Source organism: Ctenocephalides felis, unplaced genomic scaffold, assembly GCF_003426905.1.
Source record: "Ctenocephalides felis isolate EL2017-DRISC unplaced genomic scaffold, ASM342690v1 CF-g0.4_SCAFFOLD_00845, whole genome shotgun sequence".
In the NCBI taxonomy this organism is placed as follows: domain Eukaryota; kingdom Metazoa; phylum Arthropoda; class Insecta; order Siphonaptera; family Pulicidae; genus Ctenocephalides; species Ctenocephalides felis.
Genome location: NW_020536999.1, coordinates 30,466,305 through 30,491,597, shown reverse-complemented (window position 1 = coordinate 30,491,597; position 25,293 = coordinate 30,466,305). Strand labels below are relative to the sequence as shown.

Genomic DNA, 25,293 nt, shown 5'->3' with positions numbered 1-25,293 from the left:
TATGTAACTTGAATAATTACTAAAAATTCATTTTAATAATAAAATTTAACATGTTAGTATTCTAGTTCAGTTATGGTACAATATACATATATACAGTCGATTAGAATTGCACAAACTATGGCCAGATGTATATAAATAAATCGAAATCTGAGTAATTATATGAGTATTATCTACAAATATCAATATTAATTGATTTCATTAATTGTAATTAATCATGCATTGCAATTTCCAATCATTTTTTTTACACAAATAGATAAAATTCATAAATATTGTTTTTGAAAAATAAATAAATAAATAATATAGTCATACTTTTAAGAACCTTGATGGACATTTTAATTAGTAAATAATATTCTTTTTAAAATTCCCAAGTATCCATCCATCGTAAGTGTCGCATCGTAGAATTTGGTTCTGAAGCTGGTGGGCCGTCCATACCATACGACAGAGGCGAAAAAGCTAAAAATGAGGCAGTCAAGCCCGAAATTATTATACCTAGTATAGCTTGTTTGGTTAACTCCCCAAATTTTTTCTCCACTGAGTCCAAAAAACGCGATAGAAGAATCCCTATTGTAAAATGTCTAGGTTAAACATAATAATAGATCATAATAATAAACTTTATGTTTATTTAACTATAATATATTATTTATTTTGCATTGATTAATAATACTTACCACTCAACATTGAATTAAATATAAGAGCAGGAAAGTAATGATGAAAATATAAAACACGTCCCATCGCCCAGAAAGGTGCATAATGCAAAAACCATCCTAGGAACAGCCAACAGCATGCTTGCAAAGATTTATCAATATCTGTAAACAATTTAATTTATTAAGACTTTATAAAATGTAACATTTACATAGATTGTGACATTAAGGAATCAAATTTAATTTTAATATCCCAAGCACAATATGTAATAATTTATATGATTATTTTTATCATATCAATTTATACCTTCACTCGGGGCGTCTGCATCAGCAAATGCGCGCTGGCGTCGCACTAGCGCGAAGAGTAATAAAAGTAAAAATATCGCCAGAATAACAAGATTTCCCCACCAGATAACTGGGTTTCCAAGAAGATATATCTTCTGTTTTCCACCCGAGAAAAACTGACCCTGGACAAAGATGGAGAAAAAACTTTAGTAGTTAAAACTGTAGTTTTATTCGAAGTTATACTTAACAAATAAATCTTAAAGCACAGTTTCATAAGAAAATATGTATATATATATATATATATATATATATATATATACACCATACATTTACTGACTTGTTATATCATAAGCTTACTCGGTAATTTATTGGCCATTGCCAAGGTCTGGACGTGACTTCGCCTTCTTTTGGTTTAAGCCCTGCATTTCCTTGAAACATGACGGCGTGAGATTCCAAAAATCGTTCAATAAAACCAGGTGCATAAACTTGGAAGCTGACACTGGGAACTAAATAATCTTATAATTAGAAAATATATAAAAATAATATAATAATATAACAGTCAATTTAAGTACTGATAATATATGTGTGTACCCAGAAAATTCTCAATACGTTGGGGATTTTCATTCTTTATTATGATTATTTCATTTCATTCTTTATTATAGCTTTAGATATAAAAATTATCAATGTATTATAATGAGCTTTTAAGATATCCGAGCATTTCTATAAAAAAAAATATGCAACAAATATTTACCATGATTTTATACCAGTTGCTTCAAATAGATGCGCTAGAAAAAATATATTTTTAAAATTACAAAATATCTATTATATAAAATCAAATTCTAAAATAATCATAAGTTATAGTTAAAAAATATTACTGGTAGATATTTTAATGAACGGTTAATTTAAGTGCTGGTTTTACTTATGCGAATGAGAAAACAATTAAGTGAAGTATATTCCTTTTTAATTATAGCTCGGTTTATAAAGAAAATCCTATTAATTTATTACTTTGCGGGTTCATATAATGCTTTTGAGATATCTCAAACGTTTGTGGCAAAGCTGCAAATAATTATGTCTTAAAAATTTTAGTAATTATGTCATAAAGACATATAGAAATTTTTAAATAAAAATTCCACTAAATGGCATTGTTCATAAAGCACTTAATATAATCAACGATAAATATCATCTCACGTCGTTCGAAGAAGTTTTCCTCAACATTCCATACTGCATTTGGATCTCTCAAGTTTGCCGTGCAGCCTACTTCTTGCTGTTCGAAGCCCCACTTTGGGAGTTGCTTCGTAGTTGTTGTCAGAGCACATCCTTGTAGATAATGAACTAGCCGCAATTTTGTAGTAACAGCCCGCAGCACATCGCCTTGTTTGCCGCCGTCTAATATTAGACGCCAAACGTCATTCGCATCCCCTGTACCGTTCTAGTGATAGAAGAAAAATTATTCACTATAGTAATTATCCTCGAATTTTATACGATTACCATGAAAAACTATTTGAAGTAATAACACCTAAAAAACTGAATTGGTTAGAGACAATAATTCACTAGTATTTCATATAATTAAATTTATATATCACATATATCGATCATCGTATAAACCGAACCCACCTAAAACATTTTCCCATATTTACAAAATAATTATAATCAAGATAAATGTTAATTATGAAATAACATTTTAATCGAAGTCAAAACATCAAAGGTTAAAACGTGAAAAGTTATAAATTATAGCACAGCTTGTAATGCCAATAACGAACGACTACCAAATTGTGCATCCGTTGTTTTAATAATCGAAATATCAAATTATACTTCAGCCGAGTGGATATTAAATTTACTAAACTATGTTTCCGGAGATATAATGAATTTATAATTTTACAGATCAAAAACTACTAGCGTTAAATCATTGTTGCACTCTGGTGGGTAATTGATTAGTAATGTATAAAATAATTATATTGAAATGTTACATATAACCATAGCTGGGCATTAACTCGTTAATCCGTTAATCGTTAATTAACGAAGTTAACATCTTGATTAACGGATTAACTTTTAAGTTAACTTTGAAAAATGTTAACGGACACGTTAACTTCCGTTAAAATGCGAGAAGTCCGTTAATCGTTAATCCAATGCCTACTATTTACCGCACGGCACAGCTTTAGCCATAGGCTTTAGCCAATGCCTTATTAAACGGCATAGAGAAAAGATTTGGACTACTCCTGAATGATGAACAGTGCCAACTTGCCGCGACATTTCACCCAAAGTTTCGGTTAATGTGGCTGGAAACGTATGACAGCAGTAGAGAGGAATGCAGTAAGAAAATGCACGGAAAAAAGGTAAAAGATGCCTTATGGCAAGAAGCAGCGAAAAATTCGAAGGACTGAGATAGTTTAAGTGGCGGAGGGAGCAATGCGAGTAACAACGATGATGACGAGAAGGAAGACTTTTTCAATTCTGTCACTCAGTCTATAGAAAAACCAAAGAGCTACAAACTCTTTAAGGAACTAGCTGTAAGTGGAATTCTGTCTTAAGGCAATTAAGGCGTTGTGCCTTAAGGCAAATTGCTGGTACTTTCCATACCTAAAATTATTATTTTTTTAAAAACGATTGACATTTTGAAAAAAATTTACTTCGAAAAAATAAGATTTTTGAGAAACTATAAACTATTGGACAAAAAATTAATTTTTTTGAAAAAAAAAATGTTTTCTTTATTTTGACATATTTTGGAAGATCTGAACTTTTTTCAAAGCAATTTTACTGCTTTAGGACTGCATAGAGACAAAATATAAAGCGCCGCGTCGCTGTCTAAAGGATAAACATTGGTACGGAACCCATAGGAATGTAAATAAAATTTATACTTATTGTTAAAATCTCTATAAAATATCTAATAATTTGATGTGCATATGTCTAATGATCATTTTGACCGCCAAATAGCTTTTTTTTTACCTTTTTCATTAGATCTCCGAAACCGCTAGACCTGCCTTCATGAAAAATTGATCAGTTCTTCATAATTGTCAATACAAGTAAAATGTTTTTTGAATTATTCAAATTGGACGCTCCGTTCTCTTAAAAACTGAGTTACCGTTTTTGGGTCAATTTTGCCCCATATCTTCGGAACGGCTAGACCTGCCTTTGCCAAAAACTAATCAGCACGTCTTCTTATCAATACGAATCGAATGTTTTTTGAATTATTCAAATCGGTTGATCCGTGTTCCCGAAATCGTCGACGAAAATTTGTATCCATACACATACATACACACACACAGACATTCATTTTTTCTAAGGTATGCCAATTTCGATTTTTTTGCGATTACTATAACTTGCCCTACGGGAAGTTAAAAAAAACTCTTTCCCTTTATTTAGAAAAAAATTCTTGTAAAAACAATATGCAATCATAAAAACGGAAAGTTGACCAATAGCGTTATCACGGTATGTGATAATTGTGCCATTTTCCTTATACACACGGAAGTGTGCATAAAACGCGCGAGGGATTAAATTACACATTTGAATTATACAAGTATTTTGTTTTATTCGTAACCTGTTAACTTCCAGAACCTAAACTAACTAGCTGTAACTGGAATTCTGTCTTAAGGCAATTAAGGCATCGTGCCTTAAGGCAAATTGCTGGAACTTCCTGTACCAAAAATTATTATTTTTTTAAAAACAATTAACATTTTTGAAAAAAAATTACTTTGAAAAAATAAGATTTTTGAGAAACTATAAATTGGACAAAAAATAACTTTTTTTTAAAAAAAAAATTAAAAAAAAAAGATTTTTTTTTAATTTTTTTTTTTTTTTTTGTAAAAAAATATTTTTTTTCTTTATTTTGACATATTGTGGAAGATCTGAACTTTTTTTGAAAGCAATCGTACTGCTTTAACTGTATAGGGACAAAATATAAAGCGCGTAAGCGCCGCGTCGCTGTCTAACGCGTAAGCATTGGTACGGAACCCATAGGAATGTTAACAAAATGTATACTTATTGTTAAAATCTCTATAAAATATCTGATAATTTGATGTGCATATGCCTAATGATCATTTTTGACCGTCAAATGGCTCATTTTTTTACTTTTTCTTCCATATCTCCGAAACCGCTAACCTACCTTCATGGAAATTTTATCAATCCTTCATCTTGTCAATAGAAGTGAAATGTTTTTTGAATTATTCAAACCGGACGCTCCGTTCTCTTAAAAACTGAGTTACCGTTTTCGGCACTTTTTGCCCCGTATCTTCGGAACGGCTAGACCTGCCTTCTCTAAAAACTAATCAGCACGTCTCCTTATCAATACGAATCGAATGTTTTTTGAATTATTCAAATCGGTTGATCCGTGTTCCCGAAATTGTCGACGAAAATTTGTATCCGCACATACATACACACACGTACATACATACACACACACACACATACATCCATTTTTTCTAAGAAATGCCAAAATGTTCAGAAACCTCTGAAACGTAAAAATATATAAAAAATTTCATTTTTGATTTTTTGCGATTACTATAACTTGCCCTACGGGAAGTTAATAAGTTTTTTAAATTCACTAACGCAACGATATAAAAATGTTATTTTACACATATTAACGGATTAACGATTAACGTTAACTTGCGTTAATTCTTCCGAAATGTAACGCTTTAACGTTTAACGAAGTTAACTTTTTTTGTAGCGGATTAACGATTAACGAAGTTAACTATTTGATTAACGGTGCCCAGCTATGCATATAACACATAACATATTATTAAACATATTTGTATATATTTGTTGTGTGAAGTTTGATTTCTGTAATTATCTTATAAATTCTATATTTAAATTCCTCACTAATTCAACACAATATATTTGAAATCTACTACGATACTAACAAATAAAATATATAATAGTAACAAAATGGCTTTGTTTTACAAATATGTGAAAATTTTAAATATTTCGACATGTTATCAAAACATGCAATACTTTTTTGTTTAGAAATATATTAATGTATAATTCCTACCTCTCCATAGCCAGTCACTTGTCTCAGTTTCTTTGATATAGGGGCTGGTTCTCGATGGCTGTGCAGATTTCTCCTGGTTGCCAAGTGTTCTAAAACAACCAAATCTCCATGACGCAATAATTTTATTTCCTTTTCTGTTTCTACTTCAGTTGATTCCTCATCATCATTTTCTTTGGATTCAAAATATGTTTTCATCAACCACTTGTTGTTATCGTCTTTATGTGTGTATGTCGTAATCTAAAAAAAATAAATATAGTTGTACAATTAAATGTTCAATAAATTCTATAGATATTATTATATTATCAACCTGTTGCTGTCTAGCTCCAAGACCTTCAGGATACAAATGTTGATGTGAATGTAAATAACCACCTCCAGTTCGATGATTCTTCAAAGTGACCACTGCACCAACTGCAACATCGCGAGGCATTACTGCTTCGTGCAAAGAATTTCCTATAAGTTGACTTTGGAAACCAGAACTATAAAATCCATCCCCGTTGCCACTGTTATAAATAGAATTATAATTAATATTTTTAAATATATTGAGAAAACACTATTGGGCATAAAATTAATGAAGGTGGATAAAAATTGGCGAATTGCAATGGTTTCGATATAGAAACGGTTTGTGAATAGAAGATCTAAGGTACCTGAATTTGTTATTAATAATTACTAAATACTAAAATCTATGCTAATAATTAACAATGTTCAACCCTAGAACGGTATCTGCACGCCTCCGAGGCGTACATGCAGACAAGAATGAATGGTGATGGTACTTCTGTTATGGAAATTTAGTAAAAATAAAAATACTATTTCTTACTGAACCAGAGTTTTATATATTCTGAAATAACCTTTGATGATATCACAAAGTATGCAATGACAAATGACGAAAAAAAAATCACTTGTTAAGTTGTAAAATGCATTAACTAGAGAGCACGTCTAGGAAGCGTATAGATACCATTACCACTCTAAAAAGCACAATACCGTTCTAGGGTTAAGGCGATTGAAATATAAAATAAATAAAAATAAATATTTTACCTTCTATTTAGTACATGCAGATGAATATAGAAAAAAACCACGTATAATAACGCCGGCCACAAAATCAGAGTGAAAAATCTCAACACCAAATGCCTTACAGCTGCTGCCTAATATAAATAAAAACTTAAATTCAACGTATTAAATAAACAACATATTTAGTCTTGAAACTATAACTTACTACTGGTTTGGTAAGATCACCCAGAATTTCCCATAAATCTCTAACAGTCATCACTCCAACTAGTAATACTATAAATAAACCTACAAATTTGACTGATATTGTTGCGGCAAGTGCAGCGCCGGTCATCATCAACCAGCCACCAGCCGGTTCGTGAGCCAGGGCGCGTTTGGAAGATTTTACGGCGCCCATGAACGCGGCAGACATCGCCCCGAATAACAGAGGATCTAGCAAGATGTACTGGGTGAGAGTAATCAGGCCTACGTCTGGAAAGAAGTAGATAGGCATAATTTTAGGTTTATAGAGGTCAATTAGGTATATATTAAAATAAACTTAATGAAAGATAATTTAATTTAATAAGGGACACTGGGTACGGTTGAGACACTTTGTATTCAGCCAGTTATCTGAAAGAAAAGTAAATTAAATGATAATTTGAATATTTGTCTACGTGGAAATACTGAAATACTGTGGAATTTGTTAAATACTGTTAAATACGATGGACTAGTAATAAAATCAAATCATACAAGAAAAGGGCGAGTGTCACAATCGTCCACACACCAAAGACGGTTTGAACATGTTCAAACAAACATTATACATCATTCCCCTTTGGACACTATGTCATTAAAACGAAACGAACGTTTAGTTGTTATGGCGATTGTCACTGCCGTACGCTGGTACAATTGTAACCATTCTCTTCTATAGTGTTTGAAATTTATTAACGAAAACTGTTAAGATTTTTTAAACTGTGTTTATGTAGTTTTTGTTACAGAGTTGTATACCTATGTAAAACTAGCAAAATTTAGTTTACTTTGGGAACAACAGTTACACTATTCTTAATATCGTAGTTTATTATCTCATATACGCCTTTCTCAAAATCTTCATAAATAAACTTGTTACGAATCCTATTAAAACGCATCCCAGTAATAAACCATATTTCAAAAAATACTAAAAGTTTTACTTTCGATTTGTTCATGTTCATAATAATTCGTTTATTCGTTTTAGTCGCACAAGCATCAAAAGCCAGAATTATGCAAAATATTAGTTGTTAAACTATTACTATATAACTTAATAAAATCTGTGATTATCATAATCGATAAAAACAAGCAATAAAAATATAGTAATTTAAAAAAACATTTCTATTCCCAAATGATGACAAAAATCTTAATTCCATAAATGTGGCAATAATAAAACAAGCTTCGTTGAAGCCCGCTTTCTAAATGTGTTTATAGCACAGTAATATCAATTTAGTTAAAATGTTCTTTACTAGAAGTTTTTATGAATAAAACTATAAAACTACAACTTCTCTGCACTTTCGTACGAAGGTCTGCCTTTATTCGACTAAGTTTAAGGCAAGCAAGTTGTCGGTTCGGGAAAACAAACAATGGTGTTCAAAACTTTGCAGTCTCCGGAAGTACACACGAATCAAAGTTAGGTGTTGTGGCCTTATTTTGATGCCCACAACTTGACCAACTTCATTAATGTAATTAGTTAATAGAAATATTGAATTTAGGTTAAACTTATGGATCTGAAGCTTTTTGACCAATTTAGATAAAATATCTGTATGAATAAAACAGCAAAATGCAATTTTTTTAACCATCTTGCATCGATTCGTCTAACAATAAGTTGAATACAAGCAAGTTGTGTGCCTTTGGTTCGACGAAACAAACAACGGTATACAAAACTTTGCCAAGTCTCAGGAAGTTCACACAAAATCAAAGTTAGTTGTCGTGTCCTTCCGATGGCCACAACATGTCTCATAAAGGCAGGCCAAAGCGAGAACCCGAGAACTATGGTACAAATGAATAGAGACCATGGTAGAGAGCTTGTACATCGGCACAAAGCGCATACGTTCAATTAACTAATTACTAATTGCAATCGCAACGGACTCACCGAACACAATGAGGAGCGCTGACAGGGCGGCCGCTGTCACGGAGTCAGTGAGGTCGTACGCCGTGACATAGGTCATGGGGCCGATCGCGGCACCAACAGCGGTACAGAACTGAAAAAGATATTTTTTAGTTAGTTCATTAGATGGAATTAAACTAGAGCTTTTAATAAAAAATTGTTTTCGGATCCGTATTCATTAAACAGTATGTTGTAGTCGTTCAATTATCTGGTATGATACAATCAGCTTATTGTCATGACAAAAAATATAATAAAATAATTTAATAAAATATCAAGTGCTTCCAATTAATATTAATATTTATAAATCGCTTTAAAATAATATTACACCCTATGAAAAACATTTTAATTCAATATTGATTTTTCTTTCCTAGAAAAATCAAAAACAACACAAATAATGCGAATACGATTATTTACATAAATATATTATTTATATATATATATATATATATATATATATATATATATATTAATATATATACTAGCATACCCAGCCTCGCGTTGCGACGGCCCTTATTAAAATCCACCTGAATGAAATTTGAATCCAATTAACGAACCTTTTGTTATAAAAAATTCATATCAATCCAAAAATAAATAAAATCCGGATTGAAATTTGAATATGATGAATCAATACTATTGATTAAAGTATTTTTTAAACTCAAATAATAAATAAAATGAAATAATTTAAAATTTGAATAAATGAGTACTTTACAAAATTTATAATGAATAACCAAGTGACTTTTATAAATTTGTTAAATCCTATTTGGTATCACGTCCTATTTACCTTGCTAAAATTTTAACATGTTCTATGAATGCTCTATTTAGGTATGGTTTCATAGGTCACATACTATTGGGAACTTGCTATAAGCTCTTAATATTTTCTTTGAGAATTTTTTATAAATTCACGATTAGAGATTTCAATGCATTTTTTTTAAATTTGTGATTACTTACGAATCACTTATAATATAAATTTCCGACTATAAATTGATATTCATACTATCCCTGAAACGAACATGGATAACGTTCTGAGGAATCCGAATGCAAATCCATTAAATGTTTGATTTTTAGCACTTTTATTAATTTTTTATGAACTTTCGTACTGTAAAAAATGGATGATTATTTAGAAAAATTGTAATATTTATACTATGATTTTAGATGTATTTTATCTATTTTGGCAAAGCAATCAATTTTTTTTATATTATTTTCAATTCTTTTTAATTTATTTTGAATTAGCAAATGTCAATAAATATAATTAAAATATTCTTAAAAATCATATTGATTCTAAATAATATGTCATTTTATAAATATTATTTATTACTTTGGTGCTTGATATGAGTATGAATTTGCAATATATTTATTTATATATATATATATATATATATATATATATTATATCATATTATATTATATAATATAATGGGTAATGGTTAAGCTCACGGTTTCGTGTGAACGGAGTCGTGAGTTCGAACTGCGCTCTGAACAATCTGACATCAGTAGTGATGTCTATTTTCACTAGAAACCATAGATCAAAAATATGTTTCCAATTGGAAATAGCCTATTTCGGACACTGAGGTCTAAAATGGCAATGAAAAATCTCTCACATTATTCTTTCCTGAATCGAGTTAGACTTTAACTCGCCTCACGGACCTGCCCTAAGGCAGTACTACCCATTATTAATTATGGGTAATTAATGTATAATTACATTATACATTGAATGTATAACAAATCAAAAGATTTATAAATAACCTAAAAAATGACTTTCTAAAATCTTACATCAAAATGTAAATTACATTAAGAATGTTAATTATTAATAACATGCCTGTAATATAAAACAAAAAACGTAAGTATTATAGAATAGTTATTAATAAACGCAAAGTTGCGAATGAAGATATAAAATGTGAAAGGTAATTTTCTAAAATGTAAATTGCTGACGTAATCTTAATTAAAAATATTTTCCATAAACCACATCAATCAAATAAAAAATCTATTAAACTTGCCAAGTTGTCGAAAGTGTCAATAGCTGGATATGAAACATAGTTTGCAATATTTTATAGACGATGACTTGTGGTAATTAATTAAAAACTAAAATTTTATAAAATATGAAAAAAGTAAAAAAATAGTATATATCATTATTTAAACATAGCTTATATCCCGGATAACGAATATTAATTAAAAAGCAATTATTCATTTACAAATTACGTAATCAAAAATTAATATCTGAAAATTTATTAATCATACGAATAAAGTCAACATGCAAGCATTATAAAACGCATATTTCAATTAATTTTGCAAATTTGCTAATGCTATTTATTCAACAGCTTTGAAAATTATATCATTATGCTATGACGTCCACCCTTTCATAATTTTTAATTGCCTGATATAATTTTAATCACGGGGATTATTGCAGCGTTTCACATGGGTGCACTTTGTTTAAAAATGTATAATATGAAATGCAATTTAATACGCAATTTCATTTGCTCACAGATCAATATAGAAACATTATACAAAGCGTATATACACGTTAAAATGAATGCTAATAGGTGCTATGGTGTTGACGTAAATAAAATTTATGATATGAAATTCTTTTTAAAGAGAAAAAAAGCTCGCGCAGGATTTACTATGATTCTTATAATTAATGTATAACTATTAAATTTATTTACAAGGCACTTACGATTACATTTCGCCATTCTAATACTTCATACAGTAAAATATAAATAGAATAAATATATTATAGTATTCGCATACAACTTTTATTCTTACCTTACTTAAGAAACCAAGAAAGAATTCTGCTGCTCATAGATTGTGCCATAATTTATACAATATCATAAAAGTTTCCTATATTGACTTTATTATAGCGTATAAGTTGAATTTAATAAAGAATATCTATAAAACTCAAGTATTACTATTACTCGGAACTTTTGATTTATTTTCAATAAAAAGAATTAACTTAGGTTCTATGAATAAAATTATACTATCCGATATAAGCATTCAGTTTATATTAAATAAAATTAATTTCAAATGCACTGAAAATGTCCAAAATTGCAAAAATAGGTATGTATTTAAACTCAATTGAATATATTAAGAAATATTTGTTTACTTCATTAAATTAATTTGGTTAACACATTTTGTATCAGTCATTCTGTTTTAACCCTTTACACTCGCGAATTTCGGAATTTATATGTATTATCCGAGTCGAAAAGGTTAAACATGCTTTTTATTAAGTGTGGACGTAAACTGTAAATAGCTACCAATGAAACTCTACAGAACGTGCATTAGAAGCTTCAGCATAGATTCTGATTAGAATCGCTTAAACACAAGGTGAAAATTTAAACTTTGATAATAAAACCGCTTATCGTAGGCCTGTAATATTTTAGTATATTATTTTAGTCTACAATTTCTATTGCCTTACAATGTTCCATCAAAATCGTCAAAAAAATATTATCCACGTAATGAAGAAACGGCACGGGAGATCATTACTAAAAACTAATCGACGCGATTTCCAACCAATATCTTTCAAATAGAGAATTTTCAAAATCAATTCAAAATTATAGTGTAAATTTTACACTTTCGGCATAGATTCTGATTAGAAATCACTCAAGTTTCTCCTTCGGGAAGAAGGAAAATTACTTGTATTAGTCCAGTCATTTAAGCTTAAATTAGGTATTAATCCGGAATTCGAGATACCCGGCTATAAGTCAGTAAATAAATACTTGTATATTGTCACTAAAAAGTTGTCTCAGAACCTACATATGGTAGGTAAATACTTCTCACTAAAATGTTGTCTCAAAAAGTTGTTTTGAGCCAACCTGACTTATAGCAGGGTATCTCAAATTCCGAGGTGACTGGACTATATTAGCAAAGATTCTCACTAGGGAAATCTTCTTAACGCTAGCTGATAACCATGCTGATTACATTGGATTCTGATTGGTAATAATGTATAACATGAAAAATTATTTATAAAACTAAAAATTAAATAAATCAAAATAATTAAATACATAATTTACTTACAATGCGCATGCCCTCATATCGCGTGCCGTTGTACTTATCTCCCGGCTTCTCGAACGGATATGTACCATCGTATCCAGTGAGAGTGCCCGACAGCGCAATCAGCATCTGAAACATTTTATGCGCGGGACATTCAGCTTAATTGAGCCTCAATAAAACGAAAACTCTGTTCCATATTACGATTTTATTTCACGATATAAATAAGTCTGCCTGATTTGGACTAGCCTCACTTGCAGCAAATAAACTGATTTACGAGGCATGATTCACTACTAAGTACAAATAAAAAGATTTTTTTAAGTCACACATAGTCAAGTCAAGTCAAAAACATATATATTTCAATAAATGTAAGTATGTACATTGCATTTTTTAACATGGTATTTTACCCGTAGGTATAGTATCCATCATCGGATATGATTTTGCAAACAATAATTAATTCTGAATATAAAAATAAGTTCATAATTGTGTGACAAAAAAAGAGGAAAAAAAATTATCCTCCAAAAAAACCACATCGCATTATTTATATTAATACATAATTATACAAAAAAAGCAAAACAAAACTAGTGGGGTGGGTGGCATCTTGCCTTAAGGCAAATTGCTGGAACTTCCCGTACCGTAACGAAATGTTCGAGGAATACTGAATGTTTTCAAATAGATTATTATAAATATTGTAACATTGTCTAATATTTATAAGAATTATATAAACTGAATTGCAAAGTTGAAATTATTTGTTTCAACAAAAAACTAAAAAAAAAAAAAAAAAATGGAGCAAAAATTTTTTTTTCCAAAATCAATTGTTTTGTTAAGACAAGCAGAAAGTTTTTTGAATCATTCAAATCGGACGCTTAGTTCTCTCAAAAACTGCCATTTTTTACATATTTAGCTCCGTATCTTCAAAATGGCTGGGCCTGCCTTTGCCAAAATTTAATAAACACTTCTCCCAATCATTACTAATTGAATGTTTTTTAGATCATTCAAATCGGATACTCCGTTCTCTCAAAAATTCGATTTCTATTTTCCGCACTCTTTGCTCCGTATCTCCGAAACCGCTGGACCTGCCTTTGCCAAAAACTAATCAGCTCTTTTCCCTATCAATAGGAATCGAATGTTTTTTGAACCATTCAAATCGGTTGATCCGTGCGCCCTAAAACGTGACTGGAAATTTGTATCCACACATACATACACACACACACACACATACACACACACACACACACACATCCATTTTTTCTGAGGTATGCCAAAATGTTCAGAAACCTTCAAAACGTCGAGAAATGTAAAAATTTTCAATTCCGATTTTCGGCCCATTACAATAACTTACCCTACGGGAAGTTAATAATAGATTTATTCGCACTGAAGGAAGATCTGTGTCGAGCCAAGTATCAAATGTCGCTATGGGCTATGGGTCGATCAGTATATAGTTTGGCATGGCGTGATTGCCATACCAAATTACTAATGGAAGATTACGCATTAAGAATAGCCACAAATACTTTGTACAATAAATTGAATTTAAATTGACATTAATAAGTCTGCCAGATTTTACAAATTATAGGCATCAATTGCGTTTAGTTAGCGAATATGATGATTTACTAGACCATCTTCTTCTATTTAATATAGACAAGGGCGTATTTTACAGAATAGACTAAATTTTTGTAAACCATAATTTATTTTTATTCATTTTTAACGATATAATCAATAAACAAACATATCTAGAAATAAAAATAATTTTATATCTGAAATTATATTAATTTCATTATACATAGTAAATATTAATTTTAGTGATTTTTTTTTAATTTCATTTAATAATAATCTTGCCAAATTTCTGAAGAAAGAAACATTCCATATCTCAGAAACATCGAAATAATTTTAAATGATTTTTTTTAAAAAAACGGAAGCTTTTATAGATAGAGAATATTATTAAAATCATAATAATATTCTCTATCTGAAACTATAAATTAGTAAAACTGTATATACGATATTCAAATATTTTTTTATGTTTACTGTTAAAACTCTATACAAAATTATTACTATAAGTATACTTATTGATTTTGCATTAAAGTTTACTGTGAGAAAATTTGCATATGTACCTACGATTCATACGTTAGAGCTATTTTGTTAGCAACGTTAAAGGTCATGAAAAAAATGCATATACAACTTGAGAAATACATAGCATAATCAAGAGTTAAATTATATAAATAAGTACACAGTAGTGTTTAGGAATATACATCATTTAATTTATTGTATCATAAGTTCTCGCAATTAGTTAAGTTAGTACGTATCAACGCACTATTGTAAATCATATTTGTTTAATTTTCACATATGTGCTGAATTATGGTAATTATTGTATGTAATCTTAATAAAATTGTGTATTTTTATTTACTTGATATTATTTTTCTCGAAGTTTACATTTGAAAAGGTAGATGTATAATTTGGAATCATATAGCATTGCCATTTTGTCGTTTTGTATTTTAGATATATTTGTGAAATTATATTTACCTTTCCCAGCGGTGGATGAACATCAAAGAAGAAAGTTCTATTGATGTACCAACTCGCCATCTTTCCGAAGTGAGTCTCGTCCCAGCTATACACAGAAAAATAATTTCGTTTATATTTCTTCTCGTATAATAATAAAGTTTCATACAATAATAAATAATGTGATGATATAAAGAAGAAAAATATGCCTTTAAAATATAAGCAAATACAATATAGAATACACATATTAGTAAGATGAGATATGCGAATGGAATGAATAAATTTATTATATATATATATATATATATATGTGTGTGTGTGTGTGTGTGTGTGTGTGTGGGTGCGTGTGTATATGTATCGAATTTTATATAAAAATATAAAATTCGATATTTATAAATATAAATGATCAAATATGATTAAGAACGACAAATTAATGAGTTTACATTTATTATTTTAATATACGTAATACCAATAAACCTAATATACTATAAACACATTAATCGTTTGCTTATCAATAACTTTATACACAATTGGCTTATGAAAATAGCTAATATGATATAGAAATGTCCTTAATTTGTCGCCTCGATCAGAAAGGTATTGAGTAATATCATAAAACAATTACTAAATATCTTCGAAATATAGAGAGATCGTAATTCATACAAAAAGCATTGAATAAATCCACTTTTTTAAATAAAGTTAGCTGGTTCCGTCTCACTATTGTTATAGAGTTCGATTTTAAAATAATATTTTATTTATATTCTATTTGAAAAGCAATTACAACTCCATGTTCTAAAAGCTGTTGTCTTCATGTACAGCTTAACCTAGATATTGTTCGCAAGAGGGTAACCCATTGGTCAACCACTCTTATTTTTGTGTTAATTATATATATTAGATATGTATATCTAATAGATTTGGCATATGTATTTTTATATGCAATAATATCCACGAAAGGCGATTATCAGGTGAGATTATATTTGTGATCTCTAACCTTATGTAAAAATCAGGAATAATGCTGCTTCATGTCGGACTTAGACGAAGCTAAGATCGAGACATAATAATTTGAAAAATGAACAAGAACAGTTTCATTCTGAAATTTGTGCTTCGTTTTAAAAATATTTATAGTTAAATAAACAAACGTAAATGTCTAATCCAAAATAGACTTATTCCACTTTCAAATAAACCAGTCCAATGGTAACTGTTCTTTATTTTACGTAGAATACGCATAAATTATAATTTTGATTAGAATTATATTTTGTCTGAGAAATATAAGAATACAATTGTAAAAGCATTGTAAGTATGTTTATATAAAAACTTTATTTCAAAGTTACATTTCATCCAATATCTCAATGATTTTCCAGGAGCAAGAATTTGTTCCTCTTTTATACTCGCACATGTAGTGTATTTGTCTTGTTTTTCCCCTGGTTTGCTCAGTGCATTTGCAAGAATGGTTGTTACAAATACGAATCACGTAGTTTTCGACTGTAAACGGCCACGAGTCTGCCTGCGCTTTTAAGTTTGAAGAATGATTTACATATCCCGACCGAAAACTTTGGCTCTGCTCCGCGCCGGGCGTCAGCGCGTGAGCAATCTAGCGTCGCGATACGCCCCGTGCGTTGCCACTTTCGCGAATACGGAAGCAAATTACAAGCTAGTTTAAACAATTTCACTTAAATCTTGAATTTAATTTAAGGCGACGTTAGGCGTTAAATTAAACTTTTCGAATATAAATACACGCGTCAAACTTTGTATCTGTTCTTCACATTTTAGTATTCGCTTTAATTTTATTCGCCCAATAGTATGTTGAAAAAAATATTATTCTTAATTGTATTATTAATTCAGTTTCATCAAGTTTACATACCATCAACATTATACTAGTATGTATATCATATTATTATAAAATAAATTATTTAATTTAAATACATGAACAGACTGACGTACCGATAATACTCGACCATATAAAAAAGTTCACCGAAATTTTTTATCTAAAATGTGGAGATCATCCTAATACTAGCATCGCGGGTCTCGGCCAATATACTAGAGACGTAATTTGGTATGGCAATCACGCCATGCCAAACTATATACTGATCGACCCATAGCAGCGGATGATCCTTGGCTCGTTACGAATTTTCCTTCAGAACGAATAAATCTTTTGTTTTGTTTTTCTTTTTTGTGTAATTATCTTTCATTATAAATATTGCTATGTGATTTTTTTTTGGAGGATAATTTTTCTTTTTTCTTTTTTTTTTTGTCACACAATTATGTCACAACTTTTATATTGAAATACTCATTATTGTATTGATAGAACAGATATGAGGGATGATATACCTACAGGTAAAAATCCGAAATAAGAAATATTATGTACACATTTATATTTACTTAAATATACGTATTTATTATTATTATTATTTAATTTAAATAATATAAATAATAATAATTAATATAATATTCAATAAAGAGGCTTAAAAGGGTAAGGGGTAGGCTTTGAAAAAAAAATCACTTATTATCATGCGGCAAGTGAAAGGTCTAATAAGATATCACGTCTATTTAAATTTTTAAAAAATCCTAAATTTAAAAAAAAAATATGATTTATTCTAGGTCCTAAAAATACGCATGATGTTTGGTGAGGACGGAAAAGTAATTTTAAATATCACCAAGGAGATTTGGTGGGTCCAAAAATCCTTAGAAATCGATTACATGATTAACGGACGCCAGTGGCGTACCTAGAACTTTCGCCGCCCGGGGCGGTCTCCAGATTGCCGCCCTTTCAATTATAAGTCAGTCAAATAGTAGTTTTCATAAATTAATACAAATAAACTAGAGGTGCGTGGCATCGTGCCTTAAGGCAAATTGCTGGCACTTCTCGTACCGAAACATAAAATTTTTAAAAAAGATTAAATTTTTTTTGAAATCTGAAAAAAATATATTTTTGAGAATTCCGAAAATTTTGAAAAAAATGACTTTTTTGATTTATATTTTGAAATTTTTTGAAAATTTGTAACTTTTTTTCAAATCAATCGCGCTGCGCAGCTGTTTTGGAGACGAAATATCGAAGCGAAACGGCTAGACATTGATACGGAACCCATAGAAATGTAAATTAAATTTGTTCTTATTATTAAAATCTCTAGAAAATATCAGATAATTTGACGTGGATATGTCTAAAGATCATTTTGGACCGCCAAATATGTCATTTTTTACTTTTTTTTACTTTATAAATCTCTCCGTAATCGCTAGACCTCTAGACCTGTCATCCCAAAAACAGTTCTTCGTTTAGTCAGTACAAATAAGATGTTTTTTGAATTACTCAAAACGGACACTTCGTTCTCTCAAGAACTAAATTACAATTTTTGGCTTTTTTGCCCCGTATCTTTGAAACGCCTGGACCCGTTTTGCCAAAAACTAATTAGCACGTTTTATCAGTACGAATTGAATGTTTTGTTCAAATAGGTTGATGCGTGTTCCTACTGTTATCGATGAAAGTTTGTATCGAAACACACACACATCCAGTTTTTCTAAGATTTGCCAAAATTCAGAAACCTCTGAAACGTAAAGATATATAAAAATTTTCACTTTCGACATTTTTGCGATTACTATATATAACTTACCCTACGGAAGTTAAAAAATTATTAAATTATTCAATCAATATTAATTAATAGACAGAGTAATTTTTTTCAGACATATTTATATGCACTCGTCAACATATTTATATAATGCCCTAAGGCTTTGCAGACCTAGCAGACCCCGCCTTCTGCCAGCCCTGATTTTCAAAAGAAAAATTGATGATTTAAAAAAATATTGATAAATCACTTCAAAGTAATCATATAAACTTTTTTAAAAAAAATGACATTTATAAGCTGATATAAAAAAATAGGAAAAATCGCTGAACAAAATCGTAAAGATGCTTATGCGAATTCAACGAATTTTAATGAATACAATAAAATAAAATTATTAACCTGTTCTTAAATTAGAATTCAAAATTTACACAAATATACATTTATATACACCGAGGAATAAAATTCTAAATCATATGGTTAATCATAATTTATATAAATCAAATATTGACAATAATAACAATCATAATGATCAATTTATAATTCAAGAAAGAAAACTAGTTGGTACTGGTATTTTGCCTTGAGGCAAGTCACATGAACTTCCCGAAATGTGTAAATAATCGACTTAATCAATAAAAAATAAATTAATTTATGAGTGATTAAAAGTATTCCGAGTGGGTTTATTACACATCATTGCAAACGAACGAACGAACACGTTAACTCGGAGTATTTTCTAAAAGCAAATTTTCAAAAATCAATAATTTTAATTAATCAATAATTATAATTGAACCAGTTTCCGTAGGACTTTAATGGTTTACTATGTTCAAGACCAAGTACACTATCGTTATACCAACTAAATCATCTAATTTTATTTTTAACAAACGTCAAAAAAACTATTTTCTCTAACTTTGATAAATTTTTAAAATTAAACTACTTGTCGTAAGGCCGTAATAATTCAGTAAGTTCTATAAGGCAATGATATACATCGCCAAAGAAAGTTTCATAAAAATCGGCTTAATTTTTTTTCAACAGTTAATTACAAGAAAATGGCTCGGTAGATTTTCACCTAAAACTGATCAATATCAATCCCAACTATATCTTTCGAACAGTTTTTAATTTTTTAAAATCGGTTCGGTAGTATGAGCTTAAATGTTTAACACTTCTTTCCAAATTACAAAGAAACGGCACGGCCGATCGTCGCACAAAACTGAGAAACGATATGCCTCATCGAGATACATCAAATGGCTTTTAAATTTCTGAAATCGGTTCAGGCGTTTTTGAGCAAACGTCGATGAAAGTTCTAATTTTGACAAATGCCAAAAAGACCATACTAATTTTTGCAAACTTTGACGAATTTTTAAAGCTAAACGAGTTGTCGTAGGGCCATAATATTTTAGTATGATCTAGAAGACTATGGTATCTACCGTCAAAAAAATAATCATAAAAATCGTTGAAATTTTCTTTTATAAATTTTATTAAGAAAACGGCCCGGCCGATCTCTACCAAAAACTAATCAGCACGATTCCCGACCAATATATTTCGAACGGTTTTTGAATTTTCAAAATCAATTCAGAATTGCAGGCTAAAACGTAGACGAAAAATTTTCACTTTTCTGCGATTTATGAAGAAACAGCTTGGCCGATCGTCGCACAAAACTGACAAATAATAGTCCTCATCGAGATACATCGAGTGGCTTTTAAATTTTTGAAATCGGTCTAGCCGTTTTTGAAAAAACGACGATTTACGACAAAAAATCTGTTCACATACACACACATACTTTTTCCAAATTTGGGCTCATTCGATTCAGAATGGCTTGAAACGTCGAGAAAACATAAAATTAGCGATTCGGATTTTTTGATAAAAACATAAACTTCTCCTTGGGGAAGTTAACTAGTGGTGTATGGCATTGTAAGTTAAGGCAAATTGCTGGAACTTCCCGTACTGTAATGATATATTCGAGGAAAATTAAATGTTTTCAAATATATAATTATAAATACTGTAACTTATATATGTTTACAGAAAAGTAAATAAACAAAACTCAATCAAATTTGAAATGAAGGGCTTTGTCTAATATTTATAAGAAATATATAAACTGAATTACAAAGTTAAAATTATTTATTTCAAGTATATAAGTGAGCATTTGAACATTACAAATTGAAGTTTTTTGCACCAATCAAATCGGATGTTTCATTCTCTCAAAAACTCGATTTCTATTTTCTGTACCATCAAATCGGTTGATCGGGGCGCCCGAAAACGTGAACGAAAAAATGCGGACACACAAAACACACACACTTCCATTTTTTCTGAGGTATGCCAAAATGTTCAGAAACCTTCAAAACGTGAAGAAATGTAAAAAATTTCATTTTCGATTTTCGGTCCATTACTATGACTTACCCTACGGAAGGTAATAAATATGAAATATGTGTAATAAGTGTGTAATAAGTTGCTTTTTACAACTATGTATAAATAAACTGAAAAATGCCGCCCCAAAATAAGTGCCGCCCGGGGCGGACCGCCCCCACCGCCCCCCCCTAGGTACGCCACTGACGGACGCCCCTTAATATTTAATACGATGTTTAAATCAAGTCAATTAATGATTCATGATGATAAATTCTTGATGATTATCTTCACAATTCCATAAAATCATATTCTGTGGTTTGTTGTTTATATAAACGCGAATAGTTTCATTCAAAGGGCAAATGTCAGACTACTATCATCATCTGTAATTATATTATTACATATGCAAATAAAGTCGAGTCTAGACTGTTGTACATTTATAAAATTATTAAGGAGTTTGAAACTTATGGTAAAAACCAATGCGTCTACAGTAAAATTGAAGTATAACCCATATTAAAGAAATATCTTAACTAATGAGCAATTATTAATTAAACAAGCAAATATAAACACACTTGAATATTACCAGAGTTTTGAAACTTTATATATAATTTTCCAAAAATAATGTATTACTATACTATTTATATAAAGCCCTTAATTAGAGAAACGTTTCAATGAATAAGCAATTGAACGACGAAAAAGCCGGTCAAATACTTTAAACTTCTTTGTCAGATTTTATAAATGATGTTGTTAAATCCAAATTTTCAATATTTTATAAAAACCAATGCAACAAGTTTTTAATAAATTCTATTGATCAGTAGTTATTCTAAAAATATGATTCTCCTTCAATAGATTTTGATCAAAATATTATGAGAATGAATGTGGTTTAATACTTTTAATATATTAATAAAATACATTTATAAATAATTTTCTTGCTATTACACAATTTCAAGCAAATAGTTCTTAATTCCTTACCAGACATGATCAGGTTCGGTGACTTTATAAAATCTTGTGCAAAACGTTAATAATGTTATAACACCAAACACGTACCACCAGTTTCTGGAATACATATTGAGAATAATTGAACCCACATAATAACACTAAATATTATAACCGATTGAACAAACAATGATTTTTAATAAATTTTGAAAAAAACTTGAACTTACGCATTTTGCGCATGCGTCTTTTTCTTAACAATTTGCACAAAGTTTAAATCTGTTTTTAATTTAGCAATACCAGTCACACTGTTAATACACATGATATAATTTTATAATGAATGACATTCATAATCAATTTGATAGTAATGAATTTTATATTTTCAATTTCACAAGAGTTCTGTCAAGTAACTGTTGTTTTACACGTATATTGCCTGCGTTCCCCCATACTCGCATTCCTCATGTCTGCATTCACCTGAAATCAAACAGGTAGCTATGTTGCCAAGGAAGCGGTAAAGGATTATAAAATACAAAAGCTTCATACCTTCTGAAGTGATTTTAATTAAAATATATGAAATTATCAATTTGTATACTTATGAATAAATATTTATGCGTTCAATTCGCATAAGCACCATTCAAAGAAATACAACGTGACAACGCGGCTAACGGTGCTTTTTCTTTCAATAGAAATGTTTGAGCGCAAAGCATGGCGTCACCTGTACAAAATGTTCTGAAGATTGGGTTCTTATATTTGATTCAAGAAATAATTTATAACATTTAAATAAAAATTGATATTATAACATTAGGCATATTCAAACTTTGTTTAATAGCAACCATGCCTTGATCAACATAGATAAAAATATATATAAATGATTAAAACATTAAATTTGAAAGATTTGAAATTATAATATGTGCTTAATTATATCATAAATAATATAATTACACTATTGCTAATAAAAATAACATAATTATATATAATTATAACTACAATTAATTATTATTATAATAACAACTAACTTAAAATAAAACCGAAAATCAACTAATTTATAGTTCAAGTATTTGTGTAGGTACTTTCATAGATGAATAAGCATAACTTTTATAAAGATTTTACTACTTTTATAATATTTTTGATATTAGTTACATTGTTATTATAATTCGGCATCATATTGTAAAATATGAATCTTAATTTTATAAAAATTAACATTTTATATTATGAAAATAAATGAGTGAACTTCTAGTAAAAAATGAAAAATATAGACAGATTCAAGTACAAAATAATAAAATTAGGGATTTGGAAAAATAACGACTATTATTAGTTTCAATCAAGTCTATATTTTACCTTCTTGAAATTAAATCACTGAAAATTGTAATGAAAAAGTATTTAATCTATTTAGAATTATAAGTGTTTTGAATAATGAATATAGTTATAAAAAAAATCAATCAATTATAATAAAATTCAAGTTATTATGTATGGGTATGTAGAGAGCTGAAAGTAAAATATAAGTCTTATAGAATGAGAAAAAATATAAACGTTTTCCTATTTAATCACAGCATATTTGCGAATATTGTTATATATTATATTAACCATATCAAGTTCTAAATAAATTTAAAGGGCACATTGTGGAATTCTGTATCTAAAACACCAACCCTTAAATAGTAGCGCAGTCTGCCAGTACATTTTCCAACATATTCTCTTGTTTTGTACTGTCAATTGTGACATTGTATGAATCTCGGGAAATGTTTTATCAATAATAAATAAAGATTTTCAAGATAAATTAATTAAATATAAATGATTGCGCTTAGAGCACATAATGAACGATGAAGATGAATCACATTACCAACATGATGAAGGTAATAACGGTACAATATCGTACAAATAATGAAATAATATGTAATGTTTATAACTTTGTAACTTAAAATTTGTTTTTAACAACTATTTTCATCAATTGTTGCAGAATATGAAGACGAACAGGAAGAATTGGGAGGTAAGAATATTTATAATTACTAAATATATATTAAGGATGTCACTTTTTAAAGTGTTTTATTCAATTTTTTTATTTGGAATGCATTGAATAATTAGTTCTATTGAATAATTAACTTTATTTCATGATCTTATAGTAGATAAATATATTCTCCAGTTTGAGTCAACAACTCCTAATTAACTTCACATCTCAATCAGAGTTTATTGTATTTTCACCAGATCAATATAGTAGTATTCAAGACAGGGTAACCAATAGTTTTCAAAGTAGTTTTTCTTATTTTCTTCGATTCATAGTAGCTGAATCAGAAAGTGCTGATGAAAATGAGGAATCTGAGGAAGAAAGCGAAGAAGGCAAAAAGAAGTTTCGTATACGACCATCAGATGCCGCAATCGCCCTCGACGATTACGAAAACTTTCCATACGGAAAAGATTATGAACCCATAACACTCGAAACATTGCAACAAGTAGCTTCTGAATTGGGTATCATCAAATTATGTTGGCCTGTCATCACCGAACCCAATTTTGAAGGTAACAGAAAAATGAATGAAATCGATTGAAACAGGCAACTTGATATCAAGCAGAAGTGATATCAGATTTTCACTTGAGATTATAGATCTTAAATATGATATTAATTTCTCGTCATTGCAAAAATTATTAGAAAAAAATACTAATTAAGTATGTTAAAATTAAATCTTAACTAGGAAGAAAAACCTACTGAGTTGTCTTTATTGCCTAATCTATTAAATTAGCAAAGCTAATACTGAACATTTTAATAAAAGAGACAGATTGAAATTCGAATGAAAAAGTAAACTGACTTTCAACGATTTGCGTTGTTTAAATTGTATACATGTATATTACCATTTACCTAAAAATCGTTCGTTCTATGAAAACAGGTCGAACGGAATTTCCAGAGTCATACTATAGCAATTCCGATAAAGAAAAAGTAGCACTTTTATACGCCGAAAACTTTCGTCGACAATTTTCAACCGTTTATCCTAACAGAAA

At 29.5% G+C, this 25,293-nt stretch overlaps 1 protein-coding gene across 1 annotated transcript; it reads right to left on the bottom strand.

Annotated features, from left to right (window-relative positions):
* Nucleotides 1–355: 355 nt before the first annotated feature.
* LOC113382049 (protein O-mannosyl-transferase 2-like) lies at nt 356–22,630 on the bottom strand. The gene is made up of 14 exons (XM_026620614.1): nt 22,539–22,630; nt 22,348–22,431; nt 15,515–15,599; nt 13,025–13,129; nt 9,005–9,113; nt 7,118–7,380; nt 6,940–7,046; nt 6,215–6,407; nt 5,908–6,144; nt 2,115–2,355; nt 1,284–1,432; nt 949–1,108; nt 669–806; nt 356–561 (listed from the first exon to the last, which is right to left on the bottom strand). The coding sequence occupies exons 1-14, from the start codon at nt 22,628–22,630 to the stop codon at nt 356–358; spliced, it is 2,169 nt and encodes a 722-aa protein (XP_026476399.1).
* Nucleotides 22,631–25,293: the final 2,663 nt, after the last annotated feature.

What these genes read in the sequence shown, in the direction of transcription:
- LOC113382049 (XM_026620614.1), bottom strand. Translation starts at nt 22,630, where the DNA reads ATGTGTATTAACAGTGTGACTGGTATTGCTAAATTAAAAACAGATTTA. An exon ending in GATATGAGGGCATGCGCATT is followed by an intron (nt 9,114 to 13,024) that starts GTAAGTAAATTA and finishes TATCTTTTTCAG; the next exon opens with TTCTGTACCGCTGTTGGTGC. An exon ending in AATGGCCAATAAATTACCGA is followed by an intron (nt 1,109 to 1,283) that starts GTAAGCTTATGA and finishes ATCTTTGTCCAG; the next exon opens with GGTCAGTTTTTCTCGGGTGG.